General features: G+C 44.4%; 1 protein-coding gene across 1 annotated transcript in view; it reads right to left on the reverse strand.

Annotated features, from left to right (window-relative positions):
• The window catches only part of ZNF207 (zinc finger protein 207), an 821,234-nt gene that overhangs the window by 710,144 nt on the left and 87,716 nt on the right, over positions 1 to 23,374 (reverse strand). Inside the window, exon 3 of the mRNA XM_044070823.1 lies at positions 6,557 to 6,715. Coding sequence (XP_043926758.1) covers positions 6,557 to 6,715 — 159 coding nt within the window. The remainder of the gene's footprint in view (positions 1 to 6,556; positions 6,716 to 23,374) is intronic.

Genomic DNA, 23,374 nt, shown 5'->3' on the forward strand with positions numbered 1-23,374 from the left:
TGAGGGATATTTGGTACAGATGTGACAATTCCTTGTGCCTGGTTCCAAGCACATAATCTTTTCCATTTTTCTGCATAAGATTTTCTGGTACTGGGCCTCCTGGCTTCCAAAACAACATCCATCACTGCTTTAGAGAGAGTTGTGTTTTGAATGGTACCATTATCCGCCATACTGCCAGATTTAGGGTCCTGAGCTGGCTGTGCAGAATCGGATTGTTTTGCTGGGTGAGTAAGTGAGGAATTAGAGGTATTGTCCAGGCTGGGCCTCGAGACAAACTTTTTAGGACTGGGTACCAGTGCTGGCATGGCCAGTCTGCGGCAATCAGAATCATTCTTGGCTTTTTTTGTCTGACCTTTAGGAGCACCTTGTGGAGGAGAGGCAGAGGAGGAAAGGCATATACTGTTAGACTTTTCCAGCTGAATGACAGAGCATCCACTTTCCACGATTGCTTGTGATAAGTCCTTGTGCAGAATTTCTGTAGTTGGCAGTTGTGAGGGGAGGCAAATACATCTATGTCTGGGCATCCCCATTCCTTTATCATCATGCTGAAGACTTGTGGATCCAGTTTCCACTCGTGGGGATCCGTGAGGTTTCTGCTTAGTCTGCCAGAGTATTGTTCTTTCCTGGCAGGAATTGTGCTTGTAGGTGTACTTGATAAGTCAATGCTGTGTCCCACAAAGTCATGGCTTGTCTGCAGAGGGGGTAGGAATGTGCGTCTCCCTGCTTGTTTATGTACCACATGACTGTAGTATTGTCCGTCCTTATCAGTAGTTGTCCTGGATGGAGTAGATCCTTGAAAGCTGTCAGGGCATTCTGAACAGCTAGCATCTATTTTTGATTGATATGTAGATGCATTTGGCTTGTGGACCATGTGCCCTGAATACATTTTCCTGCCATGTGTGCTCCCCAGGCATAAACTGATGCATCATGTACTGACTGCCTGGCTGTGGGTAGAATGACTGGCTGTCCCTTGTTGAGGTGACAGGCATGTGCCCACCATTGAAACTCCTGTTGCAGGCAAGGAATGAGGGTAATTAATGCTTCCAGGCTTTGACAATGTTGAGTCCAGACACTTTTTAGGTACCACTGAAGTTTCCTCATATGCAGTCTGGCATATGGAATTAGCAGAATGCAGGATGCCATGAAGCCCAAAGCCTGAAGAATTTTTCTTGCAGATAACTGGGTCTCTGTTGCCAACATTTTGAAGAAAGAAGTTAGTTGCCTTTGTTTGTCTGGCGTGAGATAAGCCATCTGGGCAGTTGTATTTAAGTATGCACCTAGGAATATTATCTCTTGAGAGGGTACTAGTTTTGATTTCTTTTCGTTTACTGTGTACCCTAGGCAAATTAATAATCTTTTTACGAACGCCAGATGCTTTGGTAGAGTGTCCTTGTTCGCTGCTTGTATAAGGCAGTTGTCCAAGTAAGGATATATTTGAATTCCTCTTTGTCTGCAAAATGCAATTACTGGTGCCACGCATTTTGTGAAGACCCTCTGACTGGGATATGCAGGTATGCCTCTTTTAGTTCCAAAGCCAAGACTTCTTGCCCAGCATGGGCAGAAGCTGCTGCAGAGTTAACATTTTGAATTTTGGAACGTCCAGAAATGTGTTTAGAATAGACAGGTCCAGTATTGGTCTCCAGGTTTTGTCCTTTCTGGGTACCAAGAAAAGTCTTGAGTAAAATCCTTGTCCCTGCTCTTGCTGTGGTACTTGCTGAATGGCCCTCATGTTCATAAGGGACGAAACTTGTTTTTGTGCCTCTGCCCATTGATTGTGTGGCAGGTTTGGCATACCTTTAGCCTTTGGCAGGGTGTGAAAGTGGAACCTGTATCCCTGGGACACTATATTTAATACCCATTTGTCCTGGGTGATCATGTGCCAATTTTGAGAGAAAAGTGCTAGCTTTCCCCCCTAAGGAGGCTGCAAGAAGATAAGTGGTTGGTGCTGGTAGAGGCAAGTCATTGGGACTGTTTCCTGTATGGCTGTGCTTTGTCTTCTCCACTTTTTGAGGTAGAAGCGCCCCACTGTTTAGGCCTGTATGAGTGCCTCTGGGACGTCTGTATCTGCCTCTTTGCGTCCTGACACTGGAAAGGACCAATTCTTTGTAAGCCAGTTCCTGCTAAATCTTGGTGGCTGAACATGTAAGAAATCCTTTACTGTTTGCATAGATTTCGCTTTATCCTCCATTTTCTTCAAAACCTCCTCTGCTTTAACACCAAATAAAGTATCATGCTGTAATGGAGCATCTAATAATTTTGCTTTAACATGATCAGGCAGATTTTGTTCCTTTAACCAAGCATGCCTCCTAATGACAGAACCTGCAACTGCGGCCCTGACGGAGGCCTCCAGAGAATCAAAACCACATTGCAATGTATGCTTTCCCACTTGTTCAGTTGCATGCAATAAATCCTGCATTTCCTTATTTTCTGCACAATCAGAATTAGCCAACAATTTCTGTTTTAACAGTGACATTAAGTATTGCTGATATTTAATCATATGAAATTGACACTTTAAAGCCCTCACAGCCAAAGTAGCAGAAGTGTAAACCTTTTTCCCCCCATCTGTCTAATGCCCTTGAATCCCTGTCAGAAGGGATAGGGTTTTTTTGCAGTAGCGGCCTTAACCCCTTGGGACCCTGAGAAATAGTTTCTGGGTCAGCAGCAGGGTTTTTATAAAGAAATTTATGTGAATCTGGAACCCTGTAGTATCGGTCTGGTTTAACAGGAGCTGGAGGTAAGGAGTCTGGAGAAAGGCCGGACTCTGAAAATACATCATCTACAATGTCTAGCACAGGGGGAAAAGCAAGAGGCCTGTGCTGAGGAAGTAAAAGAAAATCTCTAAGCCTTTTCTTTGATTCGGAGTAATCTTGGCTCTCCAAGTGGAAGTCTTCCCTCATGGTATGCAGGGTTTCCCCAAAAGAATAATCCTCAGGAAGAGAGGCTGAAGGAATGGATTCTTCAGCATCAGAATCCTCATAGGAGGGAGGAGAGTACTCCTGTACAGAAGAGGAGTCAGAGGAAATGGAAACCTGATCTGATGAGTCATAGTCTGTCTCTTGCCTAGGCCTCTTGTCAGGAGGGGGATGGGAACCCCTGATCAAGGTAATAAGGTCCTCGGCCATTTTGAGCATCTGTTTCTTAGGCATGGAAGTCTGTCCTGGAGAATGCTGTACTTGTTTCTTTGTCTTTAAAGTAGCTTTAGTCTTTGCTTTTGAAGCTGAAGCAGGCTTTACATAAAGGTGTGTAGGTCTGAAAACACCCTCAGAAGCCGATGCCTGCTCAGCGGCTCCGGACCCATCTGAGGGAATGATTTCCGAGTGTCCAATACCTTGAGTATCCAGAGGCCTAGCTGGCTCCAAGTGGGAGTCGTCAGCGGCCTGTGGCTCTGAGGTAGCAGGAGTCAGGGGCTGCGAAAGCACCTCACTGAAAACCGGCGATCCGGCGACTGGCTTAGCAGAAGCCTCATCATCAGTTCTGGATCTCGGATGCCTGTCCTTCTCTTTTTCCTTGCGTTTTTTAGAAACTCTGGTCGTCGGCTGTTCCGACGGCATTATGTAATTGAATTTTCAGCCAAAGTAATGATAAGCAAAATCAATCCGACGCTTAATAGTGCGTTGGTTGAATCTAGGACAAAATCGACAGCTAGCAACGTTATGATCAGGGCCTAGGCAAGGAATACAGTAAGAATGAAAATCCTTATGAGGTATTTGCTTCCCACAAGAAATACAATTGTCTGGAGCAAGAAAATAGTTTCCCCAATGGGGTACTTAGCTTTAATGAAGACTTCAGATCTGAAATTCGTCTGTGAAAATCTCAGGGGTCGGCCGACCGGCACTTGCGAACTGCTTTTGCTTCGGGCACCACGTAGCAAGAAAGACTGAAGAAAATGGCGTCGGCTGCATCTTTTATACCCCTGGTGCACTGACGTCAGGGAAGAGGCGACCGCAACAGACGCCGGACTTAGACTTTGGAATTCTGGCCGACTGCGGGTAGACTGCCAGCAGGATAACCCAAGATGACTGCAACAGTGAAACACAATGAACATCGAAAGTATTGTGACAATAAGGGCCCAGAGACGAATAGTTCGGGCACTGAAAAAGGCAGAAAACAGACGAAGAATGTTGTAGTCTGGGCCTAAACAGGTGACGCAGTAAGACTGGAAATCATGGTGTGGTATTTGCTTTCCACAGGCAAGACAATTGTTAACTTTTTCTGACATTGGTTAGAGCAAGAAAAAAGGATCCGCAACGGGGTACTTATCTTTAGAAGACTTCAGGATAATTCCATTCGAAAATGAAAACTCATGTAGCGGCCGGCCAGCACCCGTGTGAACTGCTTCTGCTTCGGCCTCTTCAGCAAGAAAGACTAATGTAATGGCGTCGGCTGCCTGTTTTTATAAACCTGACGTCAGACCTGGAGCGACAGCAACCAGCGCAGAAATACTAAGTCTCTGGTTTTTGGGCCGACTGAGGGCTACCTGAAGGCAGATCACCAAAGTGTGATGTCTGCAACAGTGAAACACGAAGAACATCTCCCTACTGTTATAAATACTGCAACATGTGAATAGAAGATCTCTCTCTCATAAATTAAGTTCATCCGCATAAAACATCTTTCAAGCATTTATCCATTACAAAATACAAAAAAAAAAAATATAGATACCATCTCTAACTAACTACTTTGCAAATACTATCTGACTCAAATGGGGAAGGGGTCCACTTTATTTTTTATGAATCTTGGGATACACCAAAAAAAAAAAAAATCTCCCTCTTGTGGGTCTTCTACTTTGAAGAACTGTAACATATTAAGAGGGATATAATCTTGCATTAATACATCACTCAATCAGATGCTTACTAATCTACATGCCTTCTTGATCTTGAAGACCAAACTGTTTATAAAACTCCTATCAGACAATAAATTAGCCATTTTACTTTCATTAAACATCCACAGTTATTACCCCCCCCCCCCCTTTGTTGGCTTTCACTGACTCAACTATGGAGTCACTAGACAACTTATTTAAAACCTTCCTTTCAATTTGAGGCATGTTATATCCTCTTACAGCCAGTTTTGTTTGAAAAGTGGATTCTACAGTTTGTCAACATACTTTACTGTAGTTTTTGGTTGCGTTGGCAACAATGGCAGTAAAAGATGACTCAGATGTTGAGTAAAATAAATAGTGTAAGCCAGCAACGTAGCATAACAGGATGAAGTCCTCATTAAGGCTCAGGAAAACATAGTTTGATTTGTTTCTCAAGCCACGTGACATGCCTGGTAGGGAGGGAGGGCCCATCACACCTCTAAACAGCTTACGGCAAGAAATCTAGAAAAAAGCCATAAACAATGGGGAGAACAAAGGCCCAAACAGAGACACTTTTGAAACGCTGTTCTTACAAATAAGAAAGTTAATAGAGTAACAACTTTGGCATTATCATGAATGTTCTAACAGATATGAAGTCTGAAACACAAATGCCTGCCATTTTCTGGACTTCAGTCCTCAATGATTTGCCAGAAAAACACAATTTTACAAAAAGCAAACCAAATATACGAGGCAAAAATCTGGACTTTCTGCGAAAATCTGGACAGTTGAGAGGTATGGTGCCCATCCTGGGAAAGGACAAGGAGCAGCAGGACCTGCACAGTCACAGCCCCTCAGAGAGAGGGAGGGAGGGGGCACTGCAGTAGGTATCTTGTGCACAGGTTTCCAACTCATCAAGCCATGGGTGGTGGCAGCACTCAGGGCATTTTGAGTCTCAGTGGTGCCCCAACCCAACAGTGGGCTTAGAGACTTAAACGCTCTCACTACCAGGATACTAGCAACAGCACAAACTTCCAATTATCAACTAAATGATAGCCCCTCCAGACTGGTCTAGGGTCTGAAAGCAGGAACCTTGAGGAGGATGGGGAGGCACTGGCCTATTAAAAATATGCTACGGTGTAGGTAATGGTAACATACTGTAGACATGAAATCTAAAAATCATAATTTTTAATAAAATGAATGTTATTTAATGAAAGAATGAACTAAATAAGAAGACATTTTATACATAAAAAATAATTTAAGAAAAGCACTTAAGGAGCCCAAATCATGCCACGGTGGTATGGCGGTAGAGTGGTTACCTCACAGCAAGAGGTTCTCCTGTTCGATTCTCGGCTTGGCTTGGGAGGGCCTACTGTGTGGAGTCTGCATGTCCTCCCCACGGTTGGGTAGTGTTCGAAAGACATGCGTGCGTAAATGGGCATGCCTTCGTTGAAGGTTGGGCATTGAGCTGGCCCTCAGCATTTCGTAAAAATCTACTGCCAATCATTAGCAGACAGGAGTTCCGCTGTGGCGACCCCTTACCGGGAAAAAGCCGAAAGACAAACAACAAATTAAGGAGCCCAAATGAGTGGCATAATTAACTCGGTGCCTAGTGGCAATTTAAGAGAATTCAACCAAGTGATCAAACTCAGCAATTCATAATTAGTAAAACACTTATTTCTGAAATCTACACACACACATAAAATTAAATAATCACTGTTGTAAAGCACCATGTCTACAATGGACAATAAGTAAACAAAATACCTGGTGGGCCTGGCACAGGAGGCATGCCTTGTTGCGTCCCTGGTGGACCATAACCCTGCTGGTTCTGCATTCCTTTTTGTGGAAAGGAAGGCCCTGGGACTGAATCATCATCATCGTACTCGTCAGAATCATCCTGGTTCCTCTTTCGTAAAATGTCAGCTGCAATGACAGAGAGACAGAGAAAAAAACATGTACATATCAATAAGATGTTAGTTTTAAAATTCCAAAGCTTATATACAAGCAGTAAATTCGATATTTCGCTAGGTCACTCAAAGTACAGTTGTGTACACTTACCATAAATGTAGTTGTTCGAGTGTATTCACTGTTGCGGTCATCACATTTGGGTTATCTGCTTGCAGTAGCCCTCAGTCGGCCTGATTATCAAAGTCTTGGGTCTTGCGTCGATTGCCGTCTCATCTTCCGTGACGTCAGATAGTCAGGGGTATAAAGTATGCAGCCAACCACCATTACATCAGTTTTTCGAGGGAGGGTAACCAGGACTGCAACAGTGAATACACTCGAACATCTACATTTATGGTAAGTGTACACAACTGTACTATTTTCTTCCTGTTTCACTGCTGCAGTCATCACATTTGGGTAGATTCACAAAGCTAAGGATGGGAGGAGGAATTTAGATAGCATTAGGACCAGCTATAAGGCCCTGCAAGACTGCAGTGGCAAAGCCAGCTCTGGATTTAGAAAAAAATTGGCAAATGGTAATGCTTGGCAAAAACTCCAGGTCGCAGTTTCTAGGATGTCTCTGGTAGGGACACCTCTGAGAAAGGCTGCAGAGGTAGATGCAGCCCTGGTTGAGTGGGGTCTAATCCCCTGTGGGATAGGTTTTCCATGGTGCTTACAGCAGAAATGAATGCAATGGCTTATCCATTTAGAAATGGTTTGCTTTGAAATAGCCTTCCCCTCTGCACCTGCAGCAAATGCCGCCTGCAGATTTCCTTTAAGATTTAGTCCTGCCCAAGTAAAATCTAAGTTGTCTGTGCACATTTAAGGAGTGCAGTCTCCGTTCCCCTTTGTTCTGTGGATTAGGAAAGAAGGCTGGCAAATGAATGGAACTGATTAAGCACCACACTGGACACCACCTTGGGCATGAAAGAGGGATTGCTCCTGTGGGACACCCTGTCCACATGAAAGATGATGAAAGGCTCCACTGCCATAAGGGCCTGTAATTCAGATATCCTTCTTGCTGAAGTGAATGCTAAAAGGAAAGCTATTTTCCAAGAAAGGAATTTTAACTCTGCAGTTGCAGCTGGCTTGAAGGGAGGAAGAGTGAGTTTTTCCAATACAAAATTAAGGTCCCAGGCTGGAGTTGGGGCTCTCCTGGGTGGTCTTAAGTTATTGGCCCCTCTGAGGAACTGCTTGAGCAGTGGGTGAGAAAAGAGGGGTAGTTCTGTGTTGTAATGAGCTGAAATGGCTGAGGTGTGAATTTTGATGGAGGAAAAGGAAAGGCCCTTGTGAAGCATCTCGGTTAAATACTGCGGAATCTGAGGTAAGCTGGGCACTGTTGTGGCCATCCCTTGAGTTTGGTTCCAGGCACAGAATATTTAACATTTTTCAGCATAAGATTTTCTAGTACTCTGCCTCCTTGCTTCCAAAATGACATCAACCACTTGTTTACTGAAGGATGGTAATGGAGAGATTAGTTAAGTAGCCAGGCTGCAAGGTTCAGGGTTTGAAGCTGGGGGTGCAGAATCTGGCTCTCCTGATGAGACAGCAGGGTAGGGGTGTGAGGTAGGTGCCTAGGGGCCAGCTGTGACACACTGTGCAAGAGGGGGTACCAGTGCTGGCGTGGCCAATCTGGTGCAATCAGTATCATCTTCGGTTTGTCCTGTTTGATCTTTAGTAGCATTTTGGAGAGGAGAGGCATAAACTGATAGATTTTCCAGCTGAAGGACAGAGCATCCACTTTCCAAGCTTGCTTGTGAGGAATCCTTGTGCAGAATTTGTCCAATTGGTAGTTCTGGGGAGAGGCAAAAAGGTCTATATCCGGGATCCCCCATTTCTTGATAAACATGTTGAAAATCTTTGGTTCCAGTTTCCACTCGTATGGGTCCATGAGATTTCTGCTTAGTTCATCTGCCAGTATATTTAGTTTTCCTGGCAGGAATTGAGCCTGCAGATGCACTTGGTAGCTCAAGGCTGTGTTCCAGTGCGCACTTAGGGTGTTGCTACTGATGTGGTAGTTAGCAGGAACATTGCTCTTACCGAAAGGGATTATGGTGCTTTTTTTTTTTTTTTTTTTTGCATTGAGTTTCAACCATGATTTTAGCTCCAATCATTTGTTTGTGTAAGATCCTCTTATAGGATGTTGAGTTCATTTGGATATTCTATGACCACTCCCAGTTTGCAATCATCAGCAATCTTTGTCAGCCACAGACCTTCAGTTTTTGCTTGTACTTTGAAGAAATAAATTTCAAACACTAGTGGTCCCAGGACTGATCCCCTGTGGAAGACTACTGGTCACAGGTTTGCTATTCGAAGTGGATTCCCCTATTTTTGACTGTGTGTGCTCCATCAGAGAGTCAGTTAGTGACCCATCTAACATTGATACCTACCTGGGTGAGAGTTTGTCAATGATGCCTGAGTGGGGGGACAGTGTCAAAAGCATTGGCTAAATCTAGGTAAGCTGTATGCACAGATTTTCCCTCGTCCAGGGCCTTGGTGACTGTCTAAAAGAAGTCCAGCAGGTTTAACAGGCATGCTCTCTCTTTGACGAATCCAAACTGAGTAGGGTCAAGTGTTTGGAGATTACAAATGTCTTTGCTGATAACGTCCATGATGATTCGCTCCATGGCCTTGCAGATAAGGCTAGTCAGACTATTAGGTCTATAGTTCCTGGGGTCAGTGAAAGCACCATCTTTGTGCAAGGGAATAACTGTAGCCGTTTTCCATTCGGCAGGGACGAATACATTGTTTAAGACTATGAGTGAAAAGAGTACCCAATGGTGTTGCTATTTCTTGTTGGACCCCATGTAGGATGCAGCCTGGGATGTTATCAGGTCCCACAGATGCTGTGTTTTTGGCCTTAGAGAGGGCATTTACAACCTGCTCTTCAGAGATACAAGTTAGGGGACAGGTGGTAGGGATGTCATGGAGTACTTGTGGCGAACACAAAGGAGTGAAGTTTTCACAGAACTGGTCGGCTAACAGGCTAGCTATGTCCACAGACTTGAGTATATATGGTATCATTAACTACCAGTTTGGCGCAAATCTGGGCCTTTCCTTTTAAGATCATAGGAGGTTACTAGGCTATTGGCCCGGAGGCCCTTATAAGAATAGCCTAGAGTTTAGCCCATGCTTAGACAAGTCGGCACCCGATGCCCCTGTCCAACAAGGACACGGGTAGAATCCCAGGGTTGTATTTTCCGTTTCCCATCCAGTTATCCAGGTTTCGCTTAAAAAGGGGTAAAGAGGTACTCTGCTTGACAGAAAGAGGGAGTCTATTCCACAGATGGGGGAGTCTCTGGGAAACCGGTATCTAAAGAATGCCTTAGGGCTGTCCTTAGATGTGAAAGCTAATCTGGATTCGTAGTTTGCTTTGGAGGACGTTGTCTTATTTGCTTGTTTAAGCTGAGGAGGGAGTGTTTCCAGTTTAGGTCTCACTCCCTCTTACTCAATTTCTTCTTCTTATTCTAAAGTCTGTTATAAAGCCCGTTAATAGCAGTTGTCCACCAGGCAGGTTTATCCTTCCTTAAGGAGCTTGTTTTGGTCATATTAGGTATGGCCGAGTCAATGCAGTTATATAGGCGTTTGTATACAGAATTGGCACATAACTAAGCGTAGTTGCCAATTCCATCGGGGGGGGGGGTGTAGTGAAGCTATTTATACCATCAAATAAGAGGTTATAATCTGCTTTGGAGAAGTTTTTTTAGTTTAGTTGCTGCTGGGGGGGGGGGGTGTCAGGTGTGATAGTTACTTCGAATGAGACCGATTTGTGGTCAGATTTCACCACAGAAGACCTCACAGTGTGGGTGCTACAGCTGTCCCCCACATAGGTAAGTACCAGATCCAGGATGTCGGCACCCCTTGTGGGTGTGTCAACTAGCTGGTCCAGGGCATTGAAGTTAAAGTCAAGGAACCTTTGGGCAAGTAAGTCTGAGCACGAGTAAATTTACCCAGTCAATGGACAGGTAGTTAAGTCACCCAAAACCATGGTGTTTGGAAGAATCTTGATAGACTCAAGTATATCCAAATTGGCAGAGTGGGTGTGTCCTGACTCATGGAGGGGGTCCTGTAACTAGCAACGACTTGAATAGGTGACCTACTAACAGTCAATTGCACCTGAAGCATCTCTAGGGAATTGCACTGGTTAACCAGTCTGGAGCTGTATTTATCTTTGATGAATATTAATGCACCACCCCCTTTAGTTTTCACGCCTTTAGTCTGTGGTATGAACGTGTGGAAGGTAGTGTAACCCGGTATGGCTGGTGTGCTCTGCAAAGCCTTGAACAAGATCTCCATGACTGCACAAATGTCGGAGTCTTCCATGGTGAGGGCTGCTTCCAGAGAGTGCAGTTTCATGCTAAGACTCCCAAGTGTTTAGGAGCATAACCTTGAGGTTGCTTTTAAATGGAGTTTCTACACTGGGAATTTTGTCTTTGAGACACTGCCTGAAAAGGCCACTATGGGGGTGGAAAGAGCTTTAGCCAGTAGCCGAAATCCTACAGGCAACAAATAATTCTCCGGCCAAGCATCGAGGTCTATCTATCATGCCATCCCAGGCCGACATACTGGATCCCCTTAGAATGATACCAGAAAAGTACAGTTGTGTACCTACCATAAATGAAGATGTTAGAGTGTATTCACTGTTGCAGTCATTACACTTGGGTTATCCTGCTGGCAGGCGACCCGCAGTCGGCCCAAGTTCCAAAGCCTGAGTCCGGCGTCGGTTGCTGTCGCCTCTTCCCTGACATCAGTGCACCACAGGTATAAAAAGTTGCAACCGACGCCATTTTCTTCAGTTTTTCTTGCCCCAGATGTCAGGTGCCCCCAGATAGGAAGGCTGGAAAGATAAAATTATGCCAGAAAACATGCATATATTACTATAAACATTTCCTTCATCTACAAGCAAATACACCACATAGGCAGTATAGAGATGAGAAGTACAGAAAGGTCCCAGCAATGAAAAAAAGGGGGATGGTGGGTGGGTAACCTGGACTGCAACAGTGAATACACTCGAACATCTACATTTATGGTAGGTACACAACTGTACTATGTTCATCAGGTTTCACTGTTGCAGTCATTACACTTGGGTAGAATCCCAAAGCTGAGGTTGGGTGGCTGGGTCTAAATTGGATTTGGAGAGGCTAACAAGCCCTGCAGAACTGCAGTGGCAAAGCCTGCTCTGGATTTAGAGTACAGAGGTAAGTGGTAGTGCTTGGTGAAAGTGTGCACTGAATACCAGGTTGCAGCTTCTAAAATGTCTTTGGTTGGTACTCTGAGGAAAGCTGCTGAAGTGGCTGCTGCTCTGGTAGAATGAGGTCTAATGCCCTTAGGCACTGATTTGCCATGTTGTGCATAACAGAAGCGGATGCAGTGTCCTATCCATTTCAAAGTTGTCTGCTTTGTAATAGGCTTTTCCTTGTGGTCCTGCAGCATATGCTACAAACAGTTGCTCAGTTTTTCTGAAAGCTTTTGTTTTGTCCAAGTAGAATCGTAGCGGTCTGTGTATATCCAAAGCGTGCAGAAGTCTCTCCCCTTTATTCTGGGGATTTGGGTAGAAAGTAGGTAAATGAATGGTTTGATTTAAGGCCACATTGGAGACCACTTTTGGCATGAATGTTGGGTTTGTCCTAAGAGAAACCCCGCCCTGATGAAAAATGAGGAAAGGTTCCACAGCCATTTGTGCCTGTAACCGAGACTCTTCTTGCTGAAGTTATTGCTAGGAGCAGAGCAGTTTTCCATGACAAGAATTTTAGATCAGCTGTGCTGGCTGGTTCAAAAGGAGGCAGTGTGAGTTTTTCTAAAACAAAATTGGAGATCCCAAGTAGGTATTGGTGTTCTCCTTGGGGGTCCTATTTTTTGCCCCTCTGAGCTACTGTCGTAGTAGAGGATGTGGAAAAATAGGAGGTTCCGTATTGCAATGAGCTGAAATGGCAGAGTCATGGATTTTAATAGAGGAGAAAGATATGCCTTTGTCCAGCATCTCAGTTAGGTATTGTAAAATCTGAGGTATATTGGGGACAAGTGGTTCAAGCACTTGTGCCTGGTTCCAAGCACAGAATCTCTTCCATTTTTCTGCATAAGATTTCCTAGTGCTGGGCCTCCTGGCTTCTAAAATGACATCCATAACAGCTTTAGAGAGAGGTGCAGTCTGAGTGGCTACATTATCTGCCATGCTGCCAGGTTTAAGGTTCTGAGTTGACTGTGCAGAATCGGATTGTTTTGTTGTGTCAGAAGATGAGGAATTGGAGGTAGAAGCCAAGCTGGGCCTTGAGACAAATACTTTAGGATTGGGTACCAGTGCTGGCGTGGCCATCTGGTGCAACCAGGATCATTTTTGGCCTTTGTCTGACTTAGTAGCACCTTGGTGAGAAGAGGCATTGGAGGGGAAGGCATAGACTGTCAGGCCTTTCCAGCTGAATGATAGAGCATCCACTTTCCATGCTTAAGAGTGATAAGCTGTTGTGCAAAATTTCTGTACTTGGTAATTGTGAGGGGAGGCAAAAAAATCTATGTCTGGGCATCCCCATTTCCTCGTTATCATACTGAACATTTGTGGATTTAGCTTCCATTCATGAGGATCCACGAGATTTTTGCTTAGTTCGTCTGCCAGTGTATTTTTTGTTCCTGGCAGGAATTGTGCCTGCAGATGTACTTGATAGGTCAGTGCTGTGTTCCACAAGGTCATGGCTTGTCTGCATAGGGGGTAGGAATGTGTGCCCCCTTGCTTGTTTATGCACCATGTAACTGTGGTACTGTCTGTCTTTATTAATAGTTGCCCTGGATGTATTAGGTGCTTGAAAGCTGTCAGGGCATTCTGTACAGCTAGCATCTCTTTTTTTGATTGATGTGAAGATGCACTTGTTCCTTGGTCCACGTGCCCTGAATACATTTTCCTGCCATATGTGCCCCCCAGGCATAGTCCGATGCATCCATTGTTATTGTCTGCCTGGCTGTGGGTAAAGTGAAAGGCTGTCCCCTTGTTGTGGTGACAGGCCTGGGCCCACCATCGAACCTCCTGGTGAGGGAATTAAAGTTATGATTGTCTCCAGGCTGTGACAATGCTGAGTCCAAACATTTTTTAGATACCATTGTAGTTTCCTCATATGCAGTTTTGCATATGGAATTAATAGAATGCAGGATGCCATGAAGGCCAGGGCCTACAGAATTTTTCTTGCAGGGAGCTGGGTTTTTGTTGCCATCATTTGAAAGTAATGAGTCAGTTGCCTTCATTTGTCTGGCGTGAGATAAGCCATCTGGGCAGTTGTATTTAAGATTGCACCCAGGAAATATCTCTTGAGAGGGCACTAGTTTTGACTTCTTTTCATTTACTGTGTACCCTAGGCAAATTAGCAATCTTTTTACAAATGCCAGATGCTTTAGAAGAGTGTCCTTGCTCTCTGCTTGAATAAGGCAGTCGTCCAAGTAGGGATACATTTGAATTCCTTTTTGTCTGCAAAATGCAATTACTGGTGCCAGGCATTTTGTGAAGACCCTGGGCGCAGTAGATAAGCCAAAGGGCAGTGCAGAGAATTGGTAATGCATTGAGCCTGCTATGAATCTGAGGTATCTTCTGCAAGATTGTCTGATTGGGACATGCAGGTATGCCTCCTTGAGGTCCAAAGTAACTAGCCAAGCCTTCATGCCCAGCATGGGCAGAAGCTGATGTAGTGTTAACATTTTGAATTTTGTAACATCCAGGAAAGTATTTAGGATTGACAGGTCCAGTATTGGTCTCCAGGCTTACTCCTTTCTGGGTACTAAGAAAAGTCTCGAGTAAAATCCTTGTCCCTGTTCTTGCTGTGGAACCTTTTGAATAGCTCCCATGTCCATGAGAGCAGCAATCTGTTTTTGTGCCTCTGCCCATTGTTTTTTTGGCAGGTCTGGCATACCTTTTGGTTTTGGAAGTGTGTGGAAGTGGAACCTGTAATCCTGAGAAACAATATTCAGAACCCATTGGTCCTGGGTGATCATGTGCTAATTTTTTGAGAAAAGTGCTAGCTTCCCCCCTAGGGGTGCTGTCAAAAGGTAAGTTCTTGGCATTTGCAGAGGGAAGTCATTGGGACTGTTTCCTATAAGGTTGTGATTTGTCTTCCCCTCCTTTGGGGGCTGAAGCACCCCATTGTTTAGGTCTGTAGGAGCCATGGGGCTGAGATCTGCCTCTTTGTGGCCTGACACTGGAAAGGACCAATTTTTTGAATGCCAGTTTCTACTAAATCTAGGTGGTTGAACCAGTAAGAAATCGTTCACTGTCTGCATTGACTTTGCTTTATCTTCCATTTTCTTTAACACCTCTTCTGCCTTAACACCAAACAATGCATCATGCTGTAATGGAGCATCCAATCATTTTACTTTAACATGGTCAGGTAAACTCTGTTCTTTCAACCAAGCATGCCTTCGAATAACAGAGGCTGTAACTGCAGCTCTACAAGAAGCCTTTAATGAATCTAAACCACATTGCAGAGTATGCTTTCCCACTCGTTCAACTGCATGCAATAAATCCTGCATTTCCTTACTGTCAGGACCTTCTGTATTTGAAACCATTTTCTGTTTTAACAATGACATGAGTTACTGTTGATATTTAAGCATGTGAAACTGACAGTTAAAAGTTCTTACAGCTAAAGTAGCAGAAGTATAACCCCCCCCCCCATCTGTCCAGAGCTCTGGAATCCCTATCCGAGGGTACAGGATTTTTAGAAGTGGAAGTCTAAACCCCTTTAGGACCCTGAGTAATAGTTTCTGGGTCTGCAGCGGGGTTTTTGTAAAGAAATTTATGAGAGTCAGGGACTCTGTAGTACCTGTCTGGCTTGACTGGTGCAGGGGGTAAAGAATCAGGAGACTGGATTCAGAAAAATCATCAACAATATCAAGCACAGGGGGGATAGCCAGGGGCCTGTGCTGAGGCAATAAAAGGAAGTCCCTGAGCCTTTTCTTGGATTCTGAATAATCCTGGCTCTCCCAATGGAAATGCTCCCTCATGGTGTGCAGGGTTTCCCCAAAAGAATAATCCTCAGGCGGAGAGGCTGAAGGTATGGACTCTTCTGCATCAGAGTCCTCATAGGGAAGGAGAGAATATCCCTGATCAGAAGAGGAATCAGAAGAAATGGAAACCTGGTCAGAGGAATCATAATCAGTGTCTTGCCTAGGCCTTTTGTCAGGAGGGGGATGGGAACCCCCGATTAAAGTAATTAGGTCTTCGGCCATTTTATGCATCTGTTTCTTTGGCATGGATGACTGTTCTGGAGAATGCTGTACTTGTCTCTAATGGTGTTTTTGACTTTGCCTTTGCTGCTGTAGTTGGCTTAATTGTAAGCTGTGAAGGTCTGAAAATACTCAGAAGCCGATGCCTGCTGAGCGGCTCTGGACCCATCTGAGGGTATAGTTTCCATAGGCCCAATACCTTGAGTTTCCACAGGCCTCTGTCTCCACGTGGCTGTCGGTTACGGCCTGTGGCTCTGAGGTAGCGGGTGTCAGGGGCTGCGAAAGCACCTCACTGAGAACCGGCGAACTGGCGACTGGCCTAGAAGAGGTTTCATCTGTTTTGGACCTCGGATGCCCGTCCTTTTCTTTGTCTTTGCGTTTTTTATACATTCCGGTCGTTGGTTGTTCCAATGGCATTATGTAAGTAAACCTTTGGCCAAAATAATGTAAAGCAAAATCAAACAGACGTTTAATTGTGTGTTTATTGAATCTAGCACAAAACCGACAACCAATAACGTCGTGGTCAGGGCCTAGGCAAGGAATACAGTAAGAATGAAAGTCCTTACAAGGTATCTGTTTCCCACAAGAAATACAATTATTAACTTTTACTGACATCGGTCTGGAGCAAGAAAAAGTTTCCCCAACGGGATACAGCTTTATTGAATACTTTGGTTCTGAAACTCAATTCTGAAAATCTCAGGAGTCGGCCGACTGGCACTTGCGAACTGCTTTTGCATCAGGCACCACGCGGCAAGAAAGACTGAAGAAAATGGCGTCAGTTGCAACTTTTATACCCCTGGCGCACTGACGTCAGGGAAGAGGCGACAGCAACCGACACCGGACCAAGACTTTGGAACTCGGGCCGACTGCGGGTCGCCTGCCAGCAGGATAACCCAAGTGTAATGACTGCAACAGTGAAACACTATGAATATCTATGCCAATTATTGAAGTCAATTGTTTTGTTTGTAGTGAGACATCATCCTAGGTGAAGATAAAGTGCTGCATAAGGCTAGGGACATACCTGCCTGAGATGCACAATCCGAGAGCTCAGTCACATCTCTCTTCATACAGTCCAGAACAGTAAGTCTCAAGTCGTTCACACCAACATAGACTATGATGGAGTCATAATCATACCTGTTGTTGACAGACTTAAGTGCATGTGTGATATGGCAGATTCCAGCACCTGACAGACAGCTGACCATGACCTCTTCCTTATCCAGCTTGGTAAGAGGGCAGTGTGTGTCACAGGATAAAATCACCTATGACTAGTAAGTTTGGCTTTGTGTTTTTCCTTAAGGGCTTGGCAGGTGAGACACTGGTGTGTGTGCTATTATGTGTACTGTGTTCTCTACAGGAAGTATTATGTATAGCATGCTAGTGTTTGGGAGGTCTCTGGTGTTTAGGTAGGTTTTTGGTGAGGACCTCCACATATGTAGGTACGTGTGATATGTGTTTGGGTAGAGTAGGGGGGGTGAAGTATGCATGCTGACAACCCACTCATTGTCATTATGAACTGACAGGTGTACGAGAGAGCATGGATTCAAGGTTCTTAATATAGCTGCATCTCTCACATGTTGAGTTTGTGTGGACTAGAGAGAGGGCTGTTGATCAACATGAGGCAGTTGCTACAGTGACTCAGGATGCCCATGTCAACCAAGCTGGCTAGAGAAACTGTGGGAAATTGTCTGTCCATAGTGTTGGGTAAATTTATATGGTCAGGAAAGGAGGTCACACTTAGGAATGGCTAGTGGGTGAGAGGTGTTTTGGTACCTCTGAGGCTAGGCTTAGTGTTCCATGTGACAGAGCAGGACCGTGAAAAACCTCTGGAGCACCACAAGCAGAGGGCGAAGGGAACATTTAACAAGCAAACCCTGTGTTGTCTATAGCCATCAACGGTAACCACTACGTGCCAGTGCACCATGGTGCGCTACACGGAAACAAGTGCAAATGTGGGGCTTAAATAAAACAAGAAATAACCTTTAACAAACTAGCCAATAAGAATACCACTTCTGAGCTCTAGTCCAATCACCCCCGATTAGATGGGACCTAGATAGTACTCTACTCGCACAAGGGTGCAGAAGGGCCTTCCACCAATAAGGATATTAAAATAGTTTGCTAAAAACAGCCACAATGAAATGTATAGAAATATTTAATAATAAATAAAATAGAAAACATGAGCATACTGAATATCTAATTATAATAAACACCAGAGTTTCAATCACAGGAGATATAAATAATAACACAGCAGGATAGATTCACACAGACTGCAGAAAAACAATACTTAACTAATCTCACTATATTTTCCTGACTGACTAAAGAATTACTGTTTCCTACTTAAGTTAGTTACTACAGCAAGGCAAGATGATGTGTGTTGAGTTGCTTTCTACAGCAAGGCAAGACATGGTATGTGGCCGAGTGAGAAATCCAAGAGAAATCTTTCCTGTCAGGTTCCAAAAAAAATTTTCAGTGTTGGTTACAGAATGACATCACATCTGATCATCTTACTCTGGTGCAATACACACCCAGAGCTTTGCCAAGACCTATTGCAGCATCTGAAAATTATAAAACAAATTCAAAACTTCTACCCTCCTGGGGTAGCAATTACTTGATTCTTAAAGTTAATACAGCAAGATCCTTGTGTTAATGCATCAACAGTGGGTTCTGCTGGACATAAGAGAGATGTGTGCACAACTGCTTAAAATGTAAATGTTTTAACAGAGAATTCTGGAAGAGAAGTGGTTAATCTCCGCCCAGCTAATTTTGAAAAATAGGTTGAAAATTAATAAAGCGTGCCTAAAAGGAATTAAGATCCTTTCATCCAGGCAGTCAACTGAAGTTGACTGACATCTGGGTGTATCAAACACTCCTGTTCTTGTGCGAGTAGAACTAGTCTGTGAGGAAGTGCATCATTAATTGCTCCTGGCCATTTCCAAAAGGGAAAAAGTACAGTTTTGTACCTACCATAAATGTAGATGTCCGAACAGGATAGCATCTGCAGTCCTTACAAATGGGTTGTCCTGTCGTCAGGCAGCCCTTCGGTCGGCCGGATTCCAAAGTCTGGGTCTGGCTTCGGCTGGTGTCGCACTCACCCGACGTCATCTCTGCTGGTCTTTGGGTATAAAGGCATCAGCCGACGCCATTTCCCTCAGTGTTTCTTGCCCCAGATGCCAGTTGCCCTCTTGGAAAGCTAAATTTTGGGTAAATGCCAATGTTTCCAAAAAAGTAGAAGGCAAACACAAAAAATAAGCATGTATGTACATATATACAAACAAATACACCATAAGATATCCCCCCCTAGCTAGCTATTAGGTGGGCAAATACCCTAGGAGTACCACAGAGGGGAAGGAGGGTGGGTAATCCTGACTGCAGATGCTATCCTGTTCGGACATCTACATTTATGGTAGGTACAAAACTGTACTATGTCCTTCAAGGATGCATCTGCAGTCCTTACAAATGGGTAGAATACCATAGCCAAACTAGGGGAGGAGGAAGAAGAATTATGGTGTAGTTAGGATCCCTTGCAAAACAGCAGTGGCAAACCCTGCTCGGGATCTAGAGTATAGAGGTAAGTTATAATGCTTGGCAAATGTATGCACGGAGGTCCAAGTAGCAGCCTCAATAATGTCCTTGGTAGCCACTCCTCGTAAGAAAGCTGCGGTAGTGGCAGTAGCCCTTGTAGAATGACGCCTTATGTTCTGTGGAATTTGCTTTCCATGGTAGGAGTAACAGAATCTTATGCAATTTCCTATCCACTTGGAGATTGTTTGTTTGGAAATTGCTTTTCCTTCCCTTCCTGTTGCATATGCTACTAAAAGCTGGTCTGTTTTTCTATTGCCCTTGGTTCTGTCCAGGTAGTAGCGCAACTGTCTATGTACATCCAAGGTATGCAGCAGTCTTTCCCCCCTGTTCTGTGGATTGGGAAAGAAGGTAGGTAGGTGGATTGCCTGGTTTAGAGACACTCTGGATATCACCTTAGGCATAAATGTAGGATTAGTTCTCATGGATACTCTATCTTGATGGAAGATTAGGAAGGGTTGTACTGCCATTAAAGCCTGTAGTTCTGAAACCCTTCTTGCTGAAGTAATTGCCAGTAGGAAAGCAGTTTTCCAGGATAGGTGTTGAAGATCTGCTGTTGCTGCTGGTTCGAATGGAGGGAGTGTCAATTTTTCTAGCACAAAGTTCAAGTCCCATGCTGGTAATGGTGGTTTCCTAGGAGGTTTTACATTCTTAATTCCTCTCAGAAACTGCCTGAGTAGAGGATGTGAGAAGACAGGGGGATTGAAGCTGTATTCTGCAGAAATAGCTGATGCATGTATCTTGATGGAGGAGTAGGACAGGCCTGTATGGAGAAGCTCTGCCAAATACTTCAGGATGTTGGCAATATCTACCTTTGACACATCTTTCCCTCTTTCAGTACTCCAAATGACAAACCTTTTCCATTTTCCTGCATAGTTCCTTCTTGTTGAAGGTCTGCGGGCCTCAAGGATAATGTCTTTAACCCTTTGAGATAAATCTGGGTTAGTTGCTCTTATGCAATGTTCCAGGCAGTTAGTTGCAGAGTTTTCAGGTTTGGATGCAGGATGTTGTAGTCGCTCTGAGTTAACAGCAAAGGAATCAGGGGTAGTGTCCACGTTTCCCCCCAGAGACATGCTCCTCAGCAATGGATACCAATGTTGCCTTGGCCAATTTGGAGCTATCAGAATTATCCTTGGACGTTCCTCTTTGATTTTCAGTAGTACCTTGTGCATCAAAGGAAGAGGTGGGAATGCATATGCTGTCAGGCCTTTCCAACTGAAGGATAGAGAGTCCACCCTCCATGCCCGTGGGTGGTACGTCCTTGTGCAGAATTTCCTGAGCTGGTGGTTGAGTGGGGATGCGAATAGGTCTATTTGTGGCATTCCCCATTTCTTTGTGATGGCCTTGAAGATGTCCGGGTGCAGCATCCATTCGTGAGCATCCAAAGTGGTTCGGCTTAACATGTCTGCTAGGGTGTTTTCTTTTCCTGGCACAAATATTGCTTGTAACTGGATGTTGTAGCTCAGAGCCATGTTCCAAAGGTCCAGAGTCATTCTGCATAGGGGGTATGAATGAGTGCCTCCTTGCTTGTTGATGTACCACATGACTGTGGTGTTGTCTGTCCTTATCATTAAATGGCCTTCTTTGAGGAATGGCCTGAACTTCTGGATTGCTAGTTTTACTGCCAGCACTTCTTTTTGGTTTATGTGCAGGTGCAGCTGGTCTGGAGTCCACAATCCTTGTATGCACTTGTCCAACATGTGCGCCCCCCAGCCTAGGTCTGAGGCGTCCGTTGTGATGGTTTGGTTTGCTTGACAGTTGTGGAAGGGCAAGCCTAGGTTTGATTGGCATGCTTGGGCCCACCATAGGAACTCCTGTTTCAGGCATGGGATTAGTGGAATTTCGGTTTCCAAGCTGTGCCTGTGTTGAGACCATAAATTCTTTAGGTACCACTGTAGTTTTCTCATATGCAGTCTGGCATGGGGAATCAGGATTATGCATGATGCCATGAAGCCCAAAGCCTGCAATATTTTTCTTGCTGTTAGTTTGTTCTGCTTTGTTAATGCCAAGAAGTAAAGAGGAAGTTGTTCTTGTTTTTCTGCAGTCAGGAATGCCATTTGTTTTATTGTGTCCAATTCTGCACCCAAGAATGTTCTTGTCTGGGATGGGATCAGTCTTGACTTTTTTAAATTGACTGTGTATCCCAGGGCTTGTAGTAAGCAAATGACCCTTTGTAAATCTGTTGTCAGCTTGTCTTTGTTGTCCGCTTGTAGCAGGCAGTCGTCCAGGTATGGATAAATTTGGATTCCCTGTAGCCTGCAATGAGCGATTACTGATGCCAGGCATTTTGTGAATACTCTGGGCGCAGTAGATAAGCCAAAGGGCAATGCTGAGAATTGATAATGCTCTGATCCTGCAAGAAATCTGAGGTATCTTCTGCAATTTGGTCGTATGGGGACGTGCAGGTATGCCTCCTTGAGATCTAGAGTCACCAGCCAACACTCCTTGCCCAGCATGGGAAGAAGTTGCTGTAAGGTCAGCATTTTGAATTTTGGGACGATGATGTATGTGTTTAAGACGGACAGATCGAGACTGGGTCTCCAAGTTTTCTCTTTTCTTGGAACTAGCAAGAGTCTGGAGTAAAATCCTTTGCCCTGTTGTTTTATTGGTACTCTTTCCACAGCTCTCATCTTTGTTAGTTGAGCTACCTGTTTTAGAGCTTCTGTTTTTTGAGTTGGAGGTAGGTTTGGCATTCCTCTTTTTACTGGTAAGGTGTGGAAATGGAACCTGTAGCCTTGGTCTATGGTTTTTAAAATCCACTTGTCTTTTGTGATATAGTGCCAATTTTTTGAAAATAAAGCTAACTTTCCGCCTAAAGGTGCTGCTATTTGCTCCCTGGTAGGCGGTGTCAGAGCCAAGTCACTGTGATTGTCCTGTTGCAATGGCAGTGGTTGTGTCTGTGCCTCGTTGGTTATTGCCTTGCCATTGGCGTCCTCTGTAGGTACCTCCTCTGGGTTGGTTTCTGCCTCTAGAGCGTCTATTCCTGCCTCTGAGTCTTTTGATGAGTCTGGAAAGGACCAATTTTTGGCAGGACAGTTTCTGCTAAACCGTGGGGGCTGAACCTGTAAGAAATCCTTGACTGTTTGTACAGATTTTGCCTTCTCTTCCATTTTCTTCATTACTTGCTGAGCAGAGGTACCAAATAAACTGTCCTTATCCATAGGAGCATCTAACAGCTTTGCTTTTACATGATCTGGCAGGACCTGTTCTTTCAACCATGCATGCCTTCTTATCACTGTGCCAGTCATGGCTGATCTAAATGAAGCCTCCAGTGCATCATAGCCACATTTTAAAGAATGGTTACTAACCTGCTGTATGTTATTCACCATTTCTAAAACATATTTCTTATCTAAGGATTCTTCAGAGGAAAGTTTCTTAGTTAACTGATCAAGCATAAACTCTTGGTATTGGATCATGTGAAACTGACAGTTTAAAGCTCTAGCTGAGAGAGTAGCAGAGGTGTAAACTTTTTTGCCCCATCTCTAATGACCTGGATTCCCTTTCAGAAGGGAGAGGGTTTTTTGTTGAGGTAGAAGCTACTGCCTTAGGCCCCTGGGATATAGTCTCAGGATCTGCAAGTGGGGCCTTGTAAAGGTGGTGATGAGTGTGAGGCACCCTGTAAAATCTGTCTGGTTTGGCAGGGGCTGGGGGTAAAGAATCAGGTGCAGTGCAAACATCATTAAATGCATCATCCACAACAGGCAAAACTGGAGGAATAGCTAAGGGCCTATGTTGTGGTAAATGCAGAAAGGTCCTAAGCCTTTTTCTTGAATCTGAGAAATCTTGTCCCTGCCATTGAAATTGTTCTCTCATGGCATGTAAGGTTTCCCCAAAGGAAAATTCCTCTGGTGGAGAGGCAGATGG

Source organism: Protopterus annectens, chromosome 4.part1, assembly GCF_019279795.1.
Source record: "Protopterus annectens isolate FY-2018-M chromosome 4.part1, PAN1.0, whole genome shotgun sequence".
NCBI lineage: Eukaryota > Metazoa > Chordata > Ceratodontiformes > Protopteridae > Protopterus > Protopterus annectens.